The sequence below is a fragment of the Pinus tabuliformis genome, chromosome X, assembly GCF_031772625.1.
Source record: "Pinus tabuliformis cultivar Carrire ecotype Pingquan chromosome X, CPIR1, whole genome shotgun sequence".
In the NCBI taxonomy this organism is placed as follows: Eukaryota; Viridiplantae; Streptophyta; class Pinopsida; order Pinales; family Pinaceae; genus Pinus; species Pinus tabuliformis.
The window spans coordinates 866,061,711-866,084,840 of NC_142308.1; the positions used below are offsets into that span (position 1 = coordinate 866,061,711).

General features: G+C 38.0%; 1 protein-coding gene across 1 annotated transcript in view; it reads left to right on the forward strand.

Moving 5' to 3' along the window:
* LOC149142449 (tetraspanin-18-like) overlaps positions 1 to 22,883 on the forward strand; it is a 40,493-nt gene extending 17,610 nt beyond the window's left edge. The window contains exons 5-6 of the mRNA XM_089449987.1: positions 22,483 to 22,569; positions 22,663 to 22,883. Coding sequence (XP_089306113.1) covers positions 22,483 to 22,569; positions 22,663 to 22,761 — 186 coding nt within the window. The 3' untranslated portion in view covers positions 22,762 to 22,883. The remainder of the gene's footprint in view (positions 1 to 22,482; positions 22,570 to 22,662) is intronic.
* Positions 22,884 to 23,130: the final 247 nt, after the last annotated feature.

Here is a 23,130-nt window from a genome sequence, read left to right on the forward strand (position 1 = left end):
CTCTAGACCCAATGAATAGGTTGGCTTTGCTGTGGAGTGGTTAGCGAAGCAACATGAAGCAGCTTCTTGGAGAGCACCAACAGCAGCAGTAACAGCAGAGGCAGCAGAGCCGAGCATACCAATGTGTGACAAAGGGAAGAGGAAGATTATCGATTGCATGGAGGAGGAGAAAAGATGCAATTTTTGAGCAGATCCACTTGTAGAATAAGTAGCTATGGCTATAGAGGCAAAGAGGCACCACCGCGACAAGCAAAGCACACGAAGGCAGAGGGATAAGAAGAGAATGGAAGAAGCAGAGAAGGAGTTGCATGAACTGAGGGAGAAACTCTGAAAGGAACAAGAGCTACACAAACAGGAGAGAGAAGCGCAACAACAACAGATACAACAGGGAGTGTAACACATGCAGACAGACGAAGAAGCGCCTATACAAGTAGTTGATTCATCTGAATAGATGGCATAAGGTGAATAGGGTGAACCATCGCAGGAGTGAGACTTCAATCGTGAGATAGAAGAAGCACTTCAACAGTTAAATGTAGACATGGAGCAACATGAGTTGGAACATGACACCGACCTCATGCCTCACCACAAAGAGGCTGACTCACCCGCTTCAATGCATCTAGATGATGAGCAAGTCTCAGATGACCAAGGAGGCACTGAGATCCTTGGTAATCAACCAGAAAGAGATATGTACAACATCTCATTTGACGAATCTCATCATAGAGTTGTGTAGTCTCATAGAGTACCGACTCCGCAGGATCATACATCTCTTGCGCAAGTGGAGGAACTAGTGATCGTCACTGATGTGCACAAACATCTAGCTGCCTTGGCCGATGCAACCAAAGTGTATGCCGAAGCCACTAGCTCAAGTGTTCGCTTTCTGATAGCTGGGAATGAGCAAATGGAGAAGGAACTACAGGTGGCCAAGCAAGGAGGAGACTTGGTGACAATGTCCGCCCGCGCTGAACTAAAGAAGGCAATACTAGATGAGGTAATGTACCTTGACATAGTTATGCGAGCATTGTACTGCAAGTTTGGTACCATGCACAAGGCAGTCATCCATCTCAATGGATGGAATCAACAATGTGCTAGAAGAGCATGCATCTTGACGAACATACATGTTGTTGTTGATGACATGCAAACATGGACGATGAAGTACAAGAGAGCCCCGCTTCACTTGCCAAAGATGATGAGGCCTAATGCAATCAAGATGAAATCACGTATCTGGAGTCAGATCCGGAACTATGAGGATCTCCCACAACTCATCACTAGCATAGAGTCTTCCCATGCATGAGTATTCAAAATCATGGATGTTGTGGTGCGCACACATGTGATCCCATCACTTGGGACTCTCACCCAAGCAAAGAAAAAGAAGCAGGTCCGACTAGAGCTTGACTCGTACTTCAACGAGTTGATGCGCATTGCCACCAGCCCAGACTTTCCTATTAGTGCAGACATCATGCACAAGTATGTTGTTGGTTCGGCCACATTGAAGACAATGATGCACATGCTTTCAGACGAGTTGGACAGAGGAGCCCGAGTAGTGTACCCGGATGCTATGGAGGCAAGGTTCAGGTTTCAGACAGATGTCATCGCGGAACACACAGACACTATCAAGGACTATAGAGCAATTGGACTTCTATAGTTGTCTAAGTTAGAGTGATGTCTAGTTTAGCTTTCTCAAGCCATTTTGTTCACATGGATACATGTGCATTGTAATGTTGAGTCATGTCAAGTGTAAGTCAAGTGTCAATAGTGAATGTAACAGTCATAGAGTAGGTGAAGAGTCATGAGGGTAGTTGAATGGTCACAAAGGGGAATGTCAAGGGTCACCCCACCCTTTGCTATAAATAGTCCCTCATAACTCATTGTAGAGGCTTTTGGTCAGCCAAGCTTCTGATAAGACTATCTTGGAAAGAGCTTGGATAGTATTGTAACGCGCCTTGGCTTCTCCACTACACGGAGCTAGTTCATATCTTTGGAGGAGCAGGCAGATGTGGCTGTAACGTTCCACTGTTGGGGCTAGTAGGTTTACATGGATGTATTGTATGATTGGAACTTACACTTCTTTATATAATAAGAGCCAACACGTTTTCATGCATATGTTGTTATTGTAGTTGGACTGTTCCGGTTGCTGTAGCAATGTATGTTGTTTAACTTACATAGTTGTGTATGAACATTTTTTTATGCAATTATATGAATCTTGTTGCAGATGTGCTGTTGGTTTAACCATCACTTTGGATTGCTGGACTGACCTGCTTTCCTGCTTGTGATGTATCTTCGCTCGTGTGTTCCCTTCCCAGCTGCGTAAACTTACAGGTTGCCAAGGGGCGCACTCATCTCAACCCACCTGTGTTAGGAACCTCTCATGCACCTTCCTTGACCCATTGTAGAAGTCACACCCTTTCTACCAATAGAGTTATCTTACTTGCCTCTGTGCGACATCGCGGTCAAGGCATTGCTCTACGACCCACTGCTGGGACTCTTACACCAAACGATCTGAGGTCTAATTGGGACTTCTTATCAGGGAGATCCCCTTGACATGTTGGCGGGTCCAACACCATAAGCATTTCTGGCGCTAGAAGGAGGGCCTGATGAGAAGATGTGTCCTCTCATCTAGTTTTGAACCATTGCATATCTTTCATGGATTCTTGCACTCTTCTCGCTCTGCGATGTTTTTCGAATCGTGAAGATGTCTCCATCACGGGGGAGTTTTTCAATCTCTTGTCCACTTTCACGAATGATGGTGAAGGCATAGTGGCTTGGCCTGAGTACTTACATGACTTTCTTTCCATGCTTCATGAGGAAGAGGGGTGTTCTAATGAACAAGTCAGCTTGCTGCTTGCACACACACTTCGCGAATCTCCACGTCATTGGCTACTCAGCCTACCGGCTGACACCGTGCACTCACTTGAACACTTCTGTGTTCTCATTGAAGACACGTTCTATCATTTTGATCCATACCATCTTGACTAGAAACTGTTACAACAATGGAAGGCTCCGCATGAATCGGTTATTGATTTTTGGCAGTGCTTCCGTGACTTGCAGTTTCAAGCTTCGAGGAGCCAGATGAAATTTTCCTATCTTTGGGACCGGTTCGAGTATTGCCTTAAGAAATATGCCTGTCCCAAGAGGAAGCTTGAGATCAAGCCTCGCTCAACATTCTTCATTGATGGAGCTGCGTAATATCATGTGGATCTAGGCACTGTCTCGATTGATTGCCCGCCTTCCTCTCATTCAACAGCTCCACCATTGCCAAGTGATACTGAGGATCATGCTCACACACCGGTTCATCTTTCACATCCTCCCAACATCACTTCACTCAATTTTCACATAGATTTGGTTGTGAGTCCTTCGAGTTCTCATATGCATTCTGTTCTACGACCTCTGTCTTCGTACTCGGGTGTTCCTCCAGATGATGTTGTCTTGTGTTCGTCCATTCCAGACTCTTCACTTGTTGTGAATGAGGAACAAGCCATTGATGGAGTTGGTGTTGCACAACCAACATGCATTGTCATTCATGAAGAGTATGAGTGGGAGCTTGAGCATGAACACTAGGTGAAGGATGACTCCCTTCCATCCGAAGCCCCTCTATTCTTTTCTAACATTTTTGGTGAACCTGCCATATATGATTTTGCATGTGTGTCATCATCCACGGATGCACCCATTGTTGATCATTCGCAGGAATCGTCGGATGTTGGTCCATCATTCGATAATGGAGAGGATAATCTATTCATTGAAAATCCACTTCATCTTTCCTCTTTATTTTCTAGAAATATAGAGGATGATTTTGTTCACTTTTCATCTACCCCTCTGTTTGATTCATCTGATCATGAGGATGCCAATGAAATCATTGACTTTTCTGATTGTGGCGGTCGTGATCCATTTGTTTCCATATTTTATCACGATCATGAATCTATCACAATTGATCTTTCGAAGCCATGGGTTTACGATGATCTACTCTACTTGATGATGAAGTTGAAACACTCAAGACTGTCGAGGCACTTCAGCCCAAGCTGATGGTTATGTTAGGTCCTTGCTCTCTTAGGGTCAGTCTCACTTCCGATCATGAAATTGTTCAATCAACCAAGGCTCCTCATAACTCATCTGTATGCATTGGAGATCCATCTCACACACAGATCAAACTTCCTCCACTTGAACTGCACGATTCCATTGCTCATGCATTGGAGGAATCTTACATTGCAAGCATTCATTCGCGACGCAAGTTATCTTTGTTTCTTTCGTTTGCTTGCATGTCACAGTCAAGAGTGTGCTTATGCTTCAAAGTTGCACGCAATGTCACACAACACCATGATAAGTCCACGGATTGCTCATCATGCACTTGTACTCACTTATATCCTGTGGGCACTTTGAAACACGAAGTGTGGCTGTATTCATTGTTATATCTTTGTTGCTTGCTGGTTCACACTACTGGGTTGTTGGTGTACCAAGCCTTCACCAACATGGGTCAACCAATGCACCGATGGCTGCATTGGAAATATCACTTCACGTGATTAGGCCTATGCACCGTTAGTGGAGTAGGAGTAGTGTTTGCTTTCAGTCAGTTTTCTTGCATGATTATTTACTTATTCGCTTTGTTTGCTTGCCTGTTTGCTTACTTTCTTCGCTTTCACTTTTTCTTCTACTCTTGTTTTTATTTTTTGTTTGTTAGTTCGCTTGTTTCGTTCATAGGTTGGTTTCACATGAAACCATGTATGACTCTTGAAATGAGCTGGGTGAAGTACAAGAGGGCTTGTGCAACTATCACTACCTGGTTATCTGCCATCTTGCCTCTGTATGAAGAGCTTGTTACTTTTAGTCTATGATACGTCAAAGGAAAATACGTACTGTTCAAAGTGAGCCTTGGTGAAATCACAATGCTTGCGCGCTAACTAGTGTCACATTCTCTACTCGGTTGATTTTTGGTTAACGCTTGTCAGCTCAGTCAAGTAGAGTAAGGTGAGGGGGAAAAACCTTAAAAGGCATGTCACATATACACTAAACTACTTCTCTACTAGAACAACCTCTTCTTATCTCAATAAGTCAGGATCCCTCTTCTACCTCTGAAGTGAATAAGTGCTATGCACAGCTTAAAAAATATGAAAAGTAAAAAAATTCAAAATGAAAATGAATAAGGAGAAAGAAGAGAAATGCTTCCTGCATAGGGAGGCGATTCAAGTAACTCTGTTGGGGTATTGACTAGGCTCGCTGGCAACGAAGGCATGTTTGTGTTCCTATGTGACTCCACAGGGGTACTGTCCAGACATGTTGACAGTGGAGCAACACTAGAGATGAAACTAAGACTCTCACGACTATATTGCTTGTGCACCTATATACCTCTTGACCCAAATCAAAACCACTGTGTTGCCTTGGCTTGGAATGTGTGTCAATTGACCAACAGTTTGGTAGATGCTACATCTTACAATCAAGCTAGTGTGAAACCATGATAAGCTGAGAACTGAACAATACTTCCGGAGGTGTTAGACTTGCTTTTCATGAACAAGGTCCATTCAGGGAGTTGGAGTTCTACCAGTGTGTCGCCAAGTGTTGTAGCGGCTACAACCACCCTTCAAAATTTTTGCCTTAGTCTATTTTAGAGCCTCCCTACCAACCTTTCACAACACCTTGTATTGCTTCATCAAGTACTCAAGCTTCAGTGTTTTTCATGCACAAAGGCAGCTTGTCGATCACAACTTGATCCATTTCCCTCACAGATTGTCCACCCAGACTTGGTCCAGTTGTAGGCTGAGTAACTTCCCCAAGAAAATTACGCATTTATGGAGGGCCGCCAGCCTTCCCTCTAGAAATTGTGCAATCTTGTCTGGCAGCCTGCTAGGCTCTAAGATTGCACAATTCTACCAGTCAACACTCCCAGCAGGAATTGCGCAAATTTCCCTAGCAGGGCTGCTCAGCCCAAAATTTATGCAAATCTGGGCAGTAGTCAGTTGCTCTGCTCAAAAATTGTGCAAACCTCCTGGGAAGTCAGCCCAGCTCCCAGCAAGAAATGCGCATTTTTCCCAAGCAGTTGAGCAACTGCATGCATGAGCAGTCCGATTGACCAGTTCCACCCGGGACCAAGGAAACTTGACTTGCATGCATGCATGACTTTCTTTTCCCAGAATAGAAAAAGGAAACATGAAAAAGACATCCCATGATTCAGGGAGCTATTTTTAGTAGCTAGGGGTTACATGCAAAGTTGTTTTAGAAACTTCCCTCCAAGTGTCATTTTTTCCTAGATTCGTGGCATGCGCGTCATGAGCCCAAACTTATTTATTCGACGAATCAAATCTCATTCTTTCACATCGAACTTAGAGCTCTGACATTCCACAGTACATCCAGGACTCTTCGACACATCCGGCTCAGCTATTCACGGGTAAGTGGCCTCAACTTGTCTTTTTTAGCATTTCTGCCTCTTTTTGTGTATTCGTTTGTGTGAGTGTTGTCTGCTTGATTTCTTTGAACACTTGCTATCGTTTACATGTATACTAGCTTTTCCTAGCTCTATTTCAGTTTTTGTTGCTATCTCACTACTGTCGCATGCATGAAACTGTTTTGCACGAATGTTCGCCGAACTAGTGAATTGCCTCACCCACATGCATGTTGATCTGTTTGCTGAATCTTTCATTCATGTTTTGCATGCACTGTGAAGCACTTCTGAATTCACTTAGTGTCACCATGCATTCACTATCTTATTTACTTTTAGTTCCTCATTGGCAAGTCGGGCCAACCTTGGCCCGGACTCTGCCTTCATTGAGTCTGCATTGCGCAATGGGGAAGGAAGGCTCTACCTTCCTCTCCAAAAATGTGCATTTCTGCCCAGTACTAACCTCCAGGACTATTTTGCGCATTTTTGGAGGAAAATGACTGCTGGCCTAAGAAATTGCACAATGCAGTCCCTGGGCTTACAGTCCTTCCTAGCTGGAATTGCACATTACGTAATCCCAACAACCAGTAGCCAATCTGGATTGCGCATTGTGCAGATCTAGCAACCAGTCCTACCTCCCAGACTGCCTTTTGCATAGTTCTGGTAGCCAATCACCCAACCTCCCAGAAGAAATTGTGTAATCTTTCCCATCAGTTTCCCAAGTATGTGTTGTGTCATTGCCCGAAATTTGCTTTGTTTTCACTAACAGATTTCTTGCCATGCATGTTGCTTGTCTCCAGATCTTTCAGGTGTTCATATGTCTCAATGGCTTCCAAGAGAACAGGATCTCAGGACACTGATGAAACTACAACTAGAGCAACAATTGAGCAAGACTCCTCTAGTCTGCCGATTTATGAAGATACAAAGTTTTATCTAGACAAGGACATCAAAATGAAGTGGCAAGAGGTAAATGAAATGTTTGCATGCACTTTTGGAGAACACCTTTAAGACTGTCAGGTGTACGTGAATATTCACAAGTCCGGCTTGTACTGAATTGCATGTAGATATCTCGTGTTCCCATGCGCAGACATGATACACTGGATCGTCTCTCACACTGATCCTGAGATGATGACCTTGAGAAGTGTTAGTGGGATGAAGCTTGCAACCTTTTGGGAACAGGATCATGATGAGATGTATCAGATGTTAGAGCCCATGAGTCTCATGGAGACTGCATTCAGCTTACCCAACAGCAGTGCTAACTCCAGAGACATTCTAGAGGATTTGGTAAAGGAGCCAACTTGTTTCAAGATGACACCCAACCAGATCTACAAGACAAAGATACTGAGGAAGGCGTACAAATACTTGATCATACTCACTTGTCAACTATATGGCGAAGGAAGCATGGTAATATTCCCACAGAGTTGGGTGGTTGCACTGGACCAATTGGCTAGAGAAGGAAAACCATGTAATTGGTCTGGCATATTGGCTCATCAGCTGAAGGAACAAGTCACAAAGGCTTGACAGTCACTCGGAGGTATGCATACATATATTTACATGTTTTCCTACATCTTAGATGCAGTCTATGCCCGATAGGAGTCCCCAGGCTTGGAGTGGGCATGGTCACCGACGGAGACTGCTGTGAACACATATTTCAAGTTGTTATCTGAATGCAGCTTCAAAGGAGTAATCACACGGCTGTTTGATCATTTTGTCACCCCTCTATACAAGATGATATTCGAATAGGATCCACCCTACATGTCAAAGGAATCAATGGAGGCATTGCAGATTGGTATGCCTCACCATTCAACACTTTCATCCGACTTTTTAGTGTGGAGAAGCGTCTGCATGTTCTGCCAAAGTTTACCTTGGACACACTTGTCATGTAGGAAGTAGCATATCACATCTCGACAGGATTTACAGTTAGACTGCATCGGAAGAAGAAGGCACCTTGGCTCGCTCTTCCATTGTGGATTGGGTTATATGAGATTCAAAGTATCAAATAAGCGTATGTTGAAGCAGAAATGATGAAGAAGTACCCATTCTACCTCCGAAGCTACAAACCGTATGACACACATTGCATTATGAAGGATCACTGCACAAGAATTCAGTTCAACTAGATCCTTGGGGCATTTCATTAGGCTGAGGAGGACTCATGGAGGTATTGCTACAGTTCCTCCAGACCTAATGAATAGGTCGGCTTCACTGTGGAGTGGTTAGCGAAGAAACATGAAGCAACATCACAGAGAGCACCAATAACAACAGTAGCAGCAGGGGCAGCATAGCCGAGCATACCAGTGCACGACAAAGGGAAGAGGAATATTGTCGATCGCATGGGGGAGGAGAAAAGCGGCAGGTTTTGAGCAGATCCACTTGTAGAACAAGCAGTTATGGCTATAGAGGCAAAGAGGCACTAGCACGACAAGAAAATCGTGCGAAAGCAGAGGGATAAGAAGAGAATGGAAGAAGGAGAGAAGGAGTTGCATGAATTTAGGGAGCAACTCCGAAAGGATTAAGAGCTACGCAAACAGGAGAGGGAAGTGTAGCAACAACAGATACAACAGGGGGCGCAACACGTGCAGACAGACGAAGCAACACCCGTACAAGTAGTTGATTCATCTGAACAACTAGCATCAAGCGAACATGGTGAACCATTGCAGGAGTGAGACTTCACTCATGAGATAGAACAAGCACTTCAATAATTGGATGCAGACATGGAGCAACAAGAGTTGGAACAGGACACTGACCTCATGCCTCACAACAAAGAGGTCGACTCACCCGCTTCAATGCATCCAGATGATGAGAAAGTCTCAGATGACCAAGGAGGCACTAAGATCCTTGGTGATCAGCCAGAAAGAGAGATGTACAACATCTCATTTGACGAATCTCATCATAGAGTTGTGCAGTCTCACAGAGTACTGACTCTGGAGGATCATACATCTCTTGCACAAGTGGAGGAACGAGTGATCGTCACTGATGTGCACAAACATCTAGTTGCCTTGCCTGATGCAACCAGAGTGTATGAAGAATCCACTAGCTCAAGTGTTCACTTTTTGATAGCTAAGAATGAGCGAATGGTGAAGGAACTTTAGGTGGCCAAACAAAGAGGAGACTTTCTAACAATGTTGTTATCCTCTACAATTTCCTAGGCTGAGGAGGAGATCGAAAAAGGTAACCTTGAACCACTTTCACCTCAGTATCTAGCCCTACTGAGCCAGAGAGGGATATATCAAAGTTTTTATCAATGAATATCTTTAAAGAACAAAGTTTTTAGGCTAGATATGCAAGTTTGTTTGTGTATTTGTGAATTTAAGATTTTAAGGTTTGCTGGACTAGGGTTTAGAGCAAGTGATTAGGTCTAGGCTTTAGGAATGCAGAGACAAGTATAGAAAGGAGCTAGGTATCAATAGACTATGGTATACTTGAAATGTTGTCAATGTAGTATATATTAGAAAGTTTTGAAGATACTAATGAGCATATGTAAGTATGAGTTCATTAGCTTTAGAAGAAATAAACACAACTATGAACACCACATAAACAGAGCTTGAAATCAAGAATCCTGTCTATTTAACTGCAAGGTAATTCATAGAAAGAAGACAAAGCATGTGAAGAAAGATGATTTATCCATTAGAAACTGATAGAAAGAGTAAACAAACACCATAGACTCACAAAACTAGAGTTCCTGAAAAATAGCTGCAATTGCTCCTGTATTAGCTGAAAAGATCATAACATACAAGCCTCCTCCACAAAAGTCCAACCCCTCTCTCTGAAAGAGAAATGATACATATAGACTCCATTAGACCACTTCCCCACCTTCAGGAGTCGAATTCCTAGGTGGTGGAACTGATTCCAAGATTCTCTCAACCAACAGGTGAGAGTGAGAAGGTTAAACACAAACACTTCTTGGAGACTTTGTTTTGGATTTTGCTTCCTTAATGAGGCCTATTAAACATCAAAAACAACCTATCATGTGCATTTATTCATTCTTACACCATCTAACCTCGAATCAATTTAAATTACGTCAAGAGTTTTGACTTTAACCAAGTCAAACTGAAAAATAGGAAATTTACATAGTGAATTTTTAAATAAAAAGCACAGAAAATTGCAGAAGCACAGTGCCGACTTTGAGCCCACTTTAAGGTGCCTTCCTGAGGTCAAAATGAATATCTGAAAGAACGCTCAACTATATTTTCAAGTATAGTTTCCATAACACCTTGAATTTTTGAAAATTACCCATGGGAAGGCTTCAAAAATCCAATCTCCCAAGGTCGCTCCAGAAGCGCACCACCTGTCAAAAAGAGGTCCAGAAAGCTGATTTTGGACCACTTTTTGCCTTTTTACTCAAAATTTAGGCCCTCCCTGGAAAATCTAAAGAAATGGGTTTTGAGAGGATGCCAAAGGATTTCCAAAAGTGCAAGCCATTTCTGATTTGAGTGCCTGAGGAAAAAGCGCAGCGCCAAGGCACTACACTTCTATGACTTGCCAAATTTTTGCATAAGGCACCAAAATATAAAAAAAAACAAAATTGTTCAAAATTTCTTAAAAATTGGTCAAAAGCTATAAAATGAGGTATATTAAGCACTCATGGATGCTTCATCAACCATCTATAAGTTACCCTTCTCATTTTGGTCCTTTAGGGCTTCTTTGAGCTTGTTTTCCAACTGTTTGACCTTGACATTGCAAATCATATTCTTGTCCTAGTAGTGATGTGCCATATGGCTTAGTAGTTGGTTTTCTCAATTGGCCTTGTCCAGAATCTTCTCCAAGTGGTCATTTAACTTGTCTAACCAATACTCCCTGTCTTCATTGACCTCTAAGGCAATTCTGTCTTCTAACTCTAGTTCCTCATCCAACAAGATGTGTTTTTTCTCCTCTTTCAATGCTTTCTTAAGCCCTTTGGTTCTTGGCCTATTTTTCTTACCTTGTTCTTGAGTTCCTTCAGGCTCATTGATTTCCAAGACTGCTTTGCCCTTGCCTGCTTGCTGGAATAGTTTAGCTTGCTCCTTTTCCATGATAAGTTGCTTTGCTTTTAACTCACTATTTTCTTGTTCCAAGATTGAAATGACAAACCTTGCCCTTGCCATGTTGCCCATGAGTTCTCTGATATGAGAGTATTTGTCTTTGATAATCTGTTGCATGATTGAGGGTTGATTTTCTACTTCTAAGTCTACTAACTCAAACTCATGCTCAACCAAATCTTTAACCTGCACTGGTGACCCCTGTTTTGCTGATGTAGAAGGCTTGGCCCCTTTCTCACCATGAGAAGTAAACACAAGCCTTTTTCCTCTTTTGTACATCCTAGTCATCTCAGGTCTAGGTGATTTAGGAATCTCCACTAATTTTCTTGAGGACCCAACCTCCATTTGCTGTGTTGGCATGCTTGAATGCTAAACTAAAACAATGGATTCATGCCATTTCAATGTTGCCTCCAAGAAAGAATACCATGTCATGTTCTTCTCTGCAAGTTGATGGAGCACTATAATCTTGATCAAACTATGATGAAAGAAACTAGGATAATGTTCTTTTTCTTTTCACCTGTACCTTCTTTGACATCTTGGAAAGGCTCCTACATAGATAGTTGTACATGTTTAGAGGTTTCTGAGCTGTAAAGTGCATTAGAAGCTGGATGTGATAGGCATATAGTCTAGAGAACCTTCCTTCACATGTGAATAATTTCATGACAACTTTCATCAATGGAGCATATTTCTCCAACATTTATCTAAAATGTATGATATGTGTATGAGTCTCCTGGTATGGTATTTTCAAGAAGGACCTATAATGTACAAGATCTAAGTTCATCCCCTTAAACCAATATTCACCATGATCTAGTATTCCTGTAGCAAGTGAAATAGAAGCCACTAAAAATGTGAACTCCACACTAACAATAATGGCACTTTCTCCTTTCAAATGAGTAGCAACCCAATCTATCAACTATTCATGGAAACCTACTTCACACACCCTTTTGCAAAAATCTAGACAATTCACATCTTCAAAGCACTGTTTGATAAAGGGTGATGCATTGATCTCATTGCAGTTGGCTGGTTCATATCTGAGAATTTTGCCTCCCTTATGGTGTTTCTTCCTTTCTGGTGAAGAATCTCCTTCCATGATAATTGAAATCCTAGCAGCAGGAAAATGAGAAAAAACAGTGAGAGATGAGTGAAAAATGAAACGATGGACAAATGGAGTGGAAAAAATGGAAAGGGAAATTCTAGGAGGTGGATATGGATTGTGAGAAACTTGTGAAAATGAAATGAGGTGGAATGAAGGACAAGAGTATTTGTGAAAAATGAAAAATAAAGTTTCTAGGAAAACTGTCCAAATTCCTTAGGAATGAGCTAGGGTTTCATTTTTGGTGAAGTAATTTGGTGATTTGTAGTTGGCTCAATGGTTCATAATGTATATTAAACATGTGTAGAGGTGTAGAATGATAGTTTTACATGTTTAACATATGAAAACTAGACTAGCCATCATCAACCCTAGTGCATTTCATGAAAAATTCACTAAAAACCCTAATTGAAAAAAATCTTAAGCTTGAATCCATCTTGCTAAATAAAAAGGTAAGAAAGGTGATGTACTTACTTGTAGAGGAGTCTACGTTAGCAAGAAAACAATTTGAAAGCTTGAAATTTCAATTTGGGTGAGTTTCTGGACGATTTTGAGTTGCTCTGGCACAAGTGCAGCGCAGTTTCTAGACGCACAACACCAAATCGCAACGTAGTGTCCAGAAGCGCAGCGCTAGCCTCAGAAGCGCAACGCAGTCTCTGGAAGTGCAACGGCTTGAATTTTTTTCTAATTTTTCCTAGAAACCTGAGTTTTTCTCACGAATAGATGAGAGATTCCGATGCACAAAGGGGAATAAAAGGCAAATAAAGTGAGTTTGACACTTTTTGGCTTTACATAGGCAAGTTAGTTTTCCTTTTGAAAAGAAATGGGCCCCACAAACCTTTCAAAAAACTGATTTTTCACTTTTAAGACTGAGTTACCTTGGAGAGCTTAAACCTGGGCTGCATTTTCACTTTTTGAACACTGAAACTTCTTCTCCTGGAGCCTTTGAAACTGAAATCATGATGAACTTGTGAAAACTCATCAAGTTAATGTCAAAGAGATGCTTGTCATGCTTTATTTAATGTTGGATTTACACATGATGATGATGGACCTTGAAATGATAATGACCTAATGAAAACTTGAAACTGAATGGAATGATGATGATGACTGATAAAATGGAAACCTTCTTTTTATTATGACACCTTCATCTGAATGAGGTAGGTGACCCTTTTATGTGACTTTCCCAAAATACTAAAATCATTCCTAGACTAACTAACCAGTGACCAAATTTTACTCTATAAACCTAGTGACATGTTAAAATTTGCTTTGAGACTCCTGATAGACTTGGTAAAAGCATATTTGATCATTGGTGACAGGCAAACAAGACTGACATTAACATTGGCTCCAGCTGGGGATGACAGCTCCTTGGAGGCATCAAGAACACTGTAGACCAAGTAGCCTTATTCATTGGGCAATGGAGTCAACATGCATAAAACCAAACTTTGACTTAAAACCAATGTTGCAAAAATCATTATCGAGATTAATTTGGCGAGGGGAAAAAATCGGAAAAAATCGGGAAATAATCAGGAAAAAATCGTAAAATACAAAAATATTCATTTTTTTAATATCTAAAGCATCTACAACATAAAATAAATACATTGACACATAAATACAATGAAAGAACTAATATATAAGACGTGTAATATCATTTCTAGTGCTACATCACACATAACATTGAATCATGTCATAAATAGTCAGTCCTGACTCCTGAGTCCCAACTCAGCCTCAAAATATCAACAAAAAATATAATAATATATCTCATATCATGAGTCATAATGTCATATACAATGAAATGAACCAAGAAACTAATACTACTGATTTCCTCTGCCCCTCTTGCGAGAAAATGCAATAGCTTTCCCTCTAGATGTAGATGTCGGTGGAGTTGGCAGTGGACTCTGATAACTAGAGTTCCTGAAAAATAGCTTCAACTGCTCCTGTATTTAGCTGAAAAGATCATAACATACAAGCCTCCTCCACAAAAGTCCAACCACTCTCTCTGAAAGAGAAAAAGTACATATAGAATCCATTAGACCACTTCCCCACCTTCAAGAGTCGAATTCCTAAGTGGTGGAGTTGATTCCAAGATTCTTTGAATCAACAGGTAAGAGTGAGAAGGTTAAACACAAACACTTCTTGGAGACTTTGTTTTGGATTTTTCTTCCCTAATGAGGCCTAATAAACATAAAAAACAACCTATAATGTGCATTTATTCTTGCTTACATCATCTAACCTCGAAAAAAGCTCAATTACATCACGAGTTTTGACTTTGACCAAGTCAAACTAAAAACTAGGAAATTTACATAGTGAAATTTTAAATAAAAAACACAGGAAATTACAAAAGCACGACACCGACTTTGAGACCACTTTAAGGTGCTTTCCTAAGGTCAAAATAAAGATTTGAAAGAATGGTCAACTTGATTTTCACGTCTAGTTTCCATAAAACCTTGAATTTTTGAAAATGATCCATGGAAAGACCTTCAAAAATCAAATCTCCCAAGGTCACTCGAGAAGCGCAACGCTTGTCAAAAAGAGGTCTAGAAAGCTGATTTTTGACCACTTTTTCCCTTTTTTCTCAAAATTTAGGCGCTTTCTGGAAAATATGAAGAAATGGGTTTTGAGAGGATGCCAAGGGCTTTCCAAAAATGCAATCCATTTATGATTTGAGTGCCTGAGGAAAAAGCGCAGCGCCTAACTAGCCAAATTTCTGCATAAGGCACCAAAATATCCAAAAAAACAAAAATGTTTAGAATTTCTTCAAAATTGGTCAAAAGCTATAAAATGAGGTATATTAAGCCCTCATGGATGCTTCAGCAACCATCTCTAAGTTACCCTTCTCATTTTGGTCCTTTAGGGCTTCTTTGAGCTTGTTTTCCAACTGTTTGACCTTGACATTGCAAATCATATTCTTGTCCTGGTAGTGATATGCCATATGCCTTAGTAGGTGGTTTTCTCTATTGGCCTTGTCTAGAAGCTTTTCCAAGTGGTCATTTACCTTGTCTAACCAATACTCCCTATCTTCATTGACCTCTAAGGCAATTCTGTCTTCTAACTCTAGTTCCTCATCCAACAAGATGTATTTTTTCTCCTCTTTCAATGCTTTCTTAAGCCCTTTGGTTCTTGGCCTCTTTTTCTTACCTTGTTCTTGAGTTCCTTCAAGCTCATTGATTTCCAAGGCTACTTTTCCCTTGCCTACTTTCTGCAATAGTTTAGCTTGCTCCTTTTCCATGATAAGTTGCTTTGCTTTTAATTGACTGTTTTCTTGTTCCAAGAATGAAATGACAAACCTTGCCCTTGCCATATTGTCCATGAGTCCTCTAATCTGAGAGTATTTATATTTGATAATCTGTTGCATGCTTGAGGGCTCATTTTCTGCTTCTAATTCTCCTAACTTAAACTCATGCTAAACAATATCTTTATCCTACACTGGTGACCCCTGTTTTGCTGATGTAGAAGGCTTGGCCCCTTTCTCACTATGAGAAGTAAACACAAGCATTTTTCCTCTTTTGTACATCTTAGTCACCTCAAGTCTAGGTTCTTTAGGAATCTCCACTAATTTTCTTGAGGACCCAACCTCCATTTTTTGTGTTGGCATGCTTGAATGCTAAACTGAAACATTAGATTCATGCCATTTCAATGCTGCCTCCAAGAAAGAATCCCATGTCTTGTTCTTCTCTGCAAGTTGATGGAGCACTACAGCCTTGATCAAACTATGATGAAAGAGACTAGGATAGTGTTCTTTGTTTTTAACCAGTACCTTCTCTGACATCTTGGAAAGGCTCCTACGTAGATAGTTGCACATGTTTAGAGGTTTTTGAGTTGTAAAGTGCATTAGAAGCCAAATGTGATAGGCATATAGTATAGAGAACCTTCCTTCGCATGTGAAGAATTTCATGACAACTTTAATCAATGGATCATATTTCTCCAACGAGTATCTAAAAGATATGATATGTGTATGAGTCTCCCTGTATGGTATTTTCAAGAAGGACCTGTAATGTACAAGATCTAAGTTCATCCCCTTAAACCAATATTCACCATGATCTGGTATTCTTGTAGCAAGTGAAATATAAGCCACTGAAAATGTGAACTCCACACTAGCAATAATGACACTTTCTCCTTTCAAATGAGTAGCAACCCAATCTGTCAACTATTCATGGGAACCTACTTCACACACCCTTTTGCAAAAATCTAGACGATTCTCATCTTCAAAGCACTGTTTAATAAAGGGTGATGCATTGATCTCATTGCAGTTGGCTGGTTCGTATCTGAGAATTTTGCCTCCCTTATGGTGTTTCTTCCTTTCTGGTGAAGAATCTCCTTCCATGATAATTGAAATCCTAGCAGCAGGAAAATGAGAAAAAACAGTGAGAGATGAGTGAAAAATGAAATGATGGATAAATGGAGTGGAAAAAATGGCAAGGGAAATTCTAGGAGGTGGATATGGATTGTGAGAAACTTGTGAAAATGAAATCAGGTGGAATGAAGGAAATGAGTATTTGTGAAAAATGAAAAATAGAGTTTCTAGGAAAACTATCCAAATTCCTTAGGAATGAGCTATGGTTTCATTTTTGGTGAAGTAATTTGGTGATTTACGGTTGGTTCAATTGTTCATAATGTATATTAAACATGTGTAGAGGTGTAGAATGATAGTTTTACATGTTTAACATATGAAAAGTAGACCAGCCATCATCAACCCTAACTCATTTCATGAAAAATTCACTAAAAACCAAAATGAAAAAATCTTAAGCTTGAATCCATTTTGCTAAATAAAAAGGTAAGTAAGGTGATGTACTTACTTGTAGAGGAGTCTAGGTTAGCAAGAAAAAAATTTGAAATTTTGAAATTTCAATTTGGGTGAGTTTCTGGACGGTGATACGACATCACACATCTCTCATGTAGATTTCGGTCTCGACAACGAAACTATTTGTTGGCTTTGTGGGGCCTGACCCAGGTTCAGTGTTAGTTAACCAAATAAATCCCTACACTACTGGCCCTTTCGGCATCAGCCCGCGGAGCGCGGACTGAAGTCTCACCTGAAGTAGTATGGGGGATGCTGGAACCAAGTTTCTGCACCCTGAGATGGTCGTGATGTCGGTTTATAACCTCTTTTCCTACTTTCACACAGGTCACTAAGATTTAGGGCTCTATCAGTATACCCTTTATTTCGCCCTTCAGTACCTCCGTGAAGGTGTGTGATTGACCTTCGCGCAACCTTAACCCGTGATCCAGGTACTTCCGCGCTGTTATGACAGCATATTGTATAGGTTCCAAAGTTATCTTAAGTGTTTTAATTATCTTACTAATCAACCACAATTAGTGCCGCGTAAACTGATATCCTTACTTGCGTTCAATTAACCAATATAATCCCATACATTCGCACATCACATGGACATTGTAAATTAAACCTAAAACACAATATAACTAGATGCATTAACAAGAAATAAATACACAAAATTTGCAGAATACTTCTCTTTATTGATATCTTTAGATTAATACAGACTCTATCCACCCTGCGCACACAACTGCAGGGGTCTGCGCGCTCAGTTGCAGACTTCCACCCTAGGCCTCTACGCACTCAGCTGCACAACCTCTACCTAAGCTAAGACCCGAGAATACTTAGACTCCAATGCTTAATTACTTACTTCATTCTTCCTCTTCGCTAAAGACTACTTAGAGCTTACTTACTTAGCTCCTTTTTATACAATCCCATGGTCTGTGGACCATGGGTGGATCTTTATAGCCGAATTTACACTTTACAAAGTAAGGGCGGACAACCCTTTACGACTCTTGACACCTTCATGCTCTGCGAACACAAAATGCGGAGACTTTACAACTTTATTACAAAATTGTCCCAAAACATGGGCTTTTAGCCCCAAAACTGTCCTTGGGGGAACCCGTTCCCAACACTTAGTTTTCACAGATTTCACATTACTTCGATCACCAATTATGCTGCCCCCCAGGACTATTCTTATTTTATTATTATAAATGAAGGTTTATTTTAACTTTATATTTATTAGGTATAAAGAGAGATAACATTACTCAAAGTTCAAATCTTTTTTCCAATGTAAAATTTGAGGAAAGATTTACATCTTGAGGGATTTGATCCTTCTTGGTGCTTACTAAATTCAAAATTAATATGTACCTAAATTGATTCTAATCATTTGTGGCCATGCCAAAAACTTTAAATGATCATAACTATGCAAGATACAATTCACTAAATGAAAAAGACTTATCTGTTTCACCCAACCATTGACCACACCATTCATTTATCTCAACAATGGGTCACACTTGATTTAGGGTTTCGAATACATGGGCATTAACTTGCCCAAATCCTGGTACATGTTTGGTACTATCAATTGGCCAAGGTACCAAACCCGACAACTTCCAACCAACAACGTCACTTCCCCCATCAACCCCTATCTCGACCAATCAAGGATGTTCCAGTCCTGCAAATTTTAGGAGTTCCACTGCTTTCATAGGTCTTCCAGGCACCTTGTTAGGCCTCCACATAGTCAAGGTATCAAACTTGAAAACCTCTAACCGACAGGCTCACATTCCCCATTGCCCTTGACCTAAGCAACACATACCCTTCTCTACACCTAAATTCCCTTGGGTTGTGTTTCCACCTTCTAGGGTGTATTACTTAGATGGACATGAATTTTCTAGTGTCTTGTGGCTTTTAGGTGTTCCACTACCCTCACGGATTTTTTAGGTCCTCTTACATGCTTTCATTCCATACTATCTCCACACTTCACCATCTTTTTTCCAAAATGGATGAACTCAAGTAATCATCATAGTGATAATCCTTGATAGTGCCAAACTGCCCGTTTTCATATGCATGAATTTCTTATGGCACTTGGAACTTAGCCAAGTCACTTAATGGACCTCGTTTATATGAATGTGCCCCTTTTTAATGATTATTAAATCATATGAACCTTTTTTACCCATTCATGGAATCTCAACCCTCCATACTCTTTACATCTTTTAGGTGTGCAGTTGTTATATTTTTATTAACATGTATATGTTATCATAATTATATTTTCAACCCTTCTAGCCTTAAAACACATATATGATCAACAATCTGTTCACCTAGGTATACTAGCGCCAAAACATAGACGTACATGTATACAGACACAACAACCCTTCAAAACACAGACACACACATGCACCTAGACATAACAACCCCTAAAAGAAGTCCCCGACTCACCTTCCTACTTAGTATGTTCTTGCTCACTAGCCTAGCTCCATATATACTTGCTATTTATGTTCCATGGGTCAAGCACAAGTGTTACATGTATTGAAATTTTTTCTTTCCCCCTTGTCTACCTAAATAATGTACTTCTTGAGAGAACAATTGTGATTTTGGATAGGAAAGGTTATTTTGAAATACTTATACTTATGGTGATGTATTTCCTCATGTATTTGGAGTGAACTAGTTTAATTTCGATCTAATAGAAAAATTCTCATTATTGTTTAAAAAATTAGTCAAATCTTTATAGAATTTATTTCTTGATATTTTTCAAAAAAAAAACTGGACTTAATTATAAGGAGCCTATATCCATCTTAACTCTCTATCGAGAGGGATCAAATCTCTTTTCACTCTAAAAGATGTTTGCATATCAAGGGTTATAACGAGCCTATATCTATCTTAGTTCTCTATCGAGAGGGATCAAATCTATTTTCACTCTAAAAGATGTTTGCATCTCAAGGGATTTGATCCCTCTTGCCTCTTGTTAGATCCAAATAGTAACATGGATCTAGGCTGGTTTAATTATAATTATTAATTTTATGTATTTTAATTTTATTTTGATCTAATCAAAATGTTAAACATTACAACATCTCTACCATTGTCTCTCGACAAAAATATTATTTTTATAAACCAATTTTTTAAATATATATATTTTAAATGGTTATAAAACTATATATATATATATATATATATATATAGAGAGAGAGAGAGAGAGAGAGAGAGAGAGAGAGTTTAAACTTATAGAAAAATAAGGTTTTTAATCGTATTCAAGCAAGAATGTGATTCTTTGTTGTTTAAATAATTTTTTTTCAATGCATAAATAGATTCAACACTCTCAAAAACTCCTTGGGTACTTGAATCCTACAAATTAAACAACTCTAACTCAAGTTTTAAAAAATCTCTCGGGGATTTTGGTTACGCCATTTTGTCTATAAGTTTTCAAAAATTTCTTTTGGATTTTGGTTAAGCCATTTCCTAAGTTAGACTACTCCTATATATATATCAGTCTAATCCATCTTAACTCTGTATATACCAAGTGCCAAGATAGATCAAATCTCTTGAGATGTAAACATCTTTTAAAGTGAAAATAAATTTGATCTTTTAGTGCTCTTGATAGATATGGAGTTAAGATGGATCTAGGTTGGTATAATATATATGTAGTTGATATTGAAATATTTTAATATATATGTAGTTGACATTGGAATATTTTATTTATAATTCACATTCTTCACATTACATTTACTTATTTTTATTATTAATATTTTCTAAGAATTACATATCAAATCCATGTTAAGCATTGAAAGAATTACACATATCCCTCATGCATTGAATTAGAAAGTAGTTATTAATGGAATACGAATTCTCTCAAGCTTTCTCTTTCTATATATGTTTCATGTTAAAATATTTTACTGAACTTGGATATTGAAATATTTTATTTATAACATATATTAAACTTTTCTTATATTTCAACTCTATATTAGAAATAAAATAATAAAATAAAGTGAAATTATAAGAATTTTTTTAATTTAAATTACTTTATTTTTCTCGATATAAATAGATATAAAATTATGTTATTTAATATGAACATTTAAATATTTTTTGTTATTAATATATTTTTGTTTTAAATATCACATGTAAACTAAATGTATCATGAATTACACAACATGTAATGTCAATAACACTATTTGCTGTGATCTCCATATTAAGTGAAGAAATTACATTTATTTGAAGTAGTAAAAAAAGTAATTTAATTTTTTTTACTCATCTCCATAAGTAGTGAATAAATTACATTTCTTCTTCATACTAAAATGTATTTTTTTTTTAACTTTTAGTTACTTTATATCTTTATATAAAGTAATGTAAAATTAAGATGCAAATTAAAATTATTATTATTATTTTAATGAGCCTTTCAGCGCAATAATTACATTAGAAGATATTTATCATTTAGAATATTTTCATTTTTGTTCTTTTTCTTTAAAAAATTTAAAAAGAAAAATACTTTATTATTATTATTATTTATTTATATTTAATTTATTTAAATTTATATATTTTCTATATTATTAAATATATATATATATATATATATATATATATATTTTTTTTTTCTTTTAATCAAATGGAGAAAGAAAATCAAACATACATATATATATTATATAGTTAACTTATTATTATTATTATTATTATTCCTTCAACTCAATTTAGAAAGAAAATCAAGTTTATATATATATATATATATATATATATATATGGTTAATTTATTAAATTGTTTGATTATTTAAGCAATATGATGTACTCTGTAATTACAAAAATTACAAAAATTAGTAAAACAAAAAATATTGGCTTTTCGTATTTGCAGATATTATTTATTTATTTTTATTTTATTTTTAGTAGAAATTTGTATAGTTAAATTATTTGAGTGATATAATGTATTCTGTAAAAAAAAATAGTAAAACAAAAATATTTTAATTGAAATATGGAAATATCAATCCGAATGAAAAATATTTTTAAAATGTGATTTTAATTATGTATAGTAACTTATAATATACTTTTTGAAATTGCAGGTTAGTGTTTTTTATTATTTTCAAGAAATAGAAAAATATAAAGTCATGGAAGTTATTTTTAAGTTGATTTTAAGAGGCTTAGCAATTTATTATATAATTAAAAAAATGCATTTTGTGATAAAAAGAATTAAAAAATACATTTAATGATAAAAGGAAAATAGGAAATAATTTTAAATTATTAAAGATGATTATTATTGTTAATATTGCAGGTACACGCACTTCCATTATTATATTTTACGAGGACGGAAGCTAAGTTTGAACAGAATGTTCATAATTTCGCACCGTTATTGATAAAGGTAACCCAATCCAGGCTAACTTCTAAATAACATCTTTTTTATATTAGCGTAGAATGAGAGATAGTGATTTGACTAATTTTTGTGATGGTAAAGGATTCAATGGATACTGAAGCATTTTCAAGCAATTCAGTCCTTTCCTCAAAGGTATCTATGGACCCTAATGACAGTAAAATCTTATGCGAAAGTGTGTAAGTTGTGGTTTAAGAAATATGTTTTCTTTTACATTAAAAGGATCTCTATTGTCACTCCTTTTGTAATAAACATAATATATATGTTAAATTGAATACATGCATATTTCAAAGTTTTTTTTGGTTGGAGTGATATTTATTTTTAATTGGAAAAGTGAAGAACTTAAGTTTATTGTATATACCTATGGTATAGGTTTATGGAGAGGAAATATATCTTGTTAGCAAATTAACTCAAAAAAACTAATTTACGCTGGGTTGTTAATAGTAATTTGTATATATGTATTTTGAAGTAAATTTTTGAAATGTGATTTTCAAAGTAAATTTTGCACACAACTGGGGATTCAATAGATTATATATCATGTCTTTCTTATGT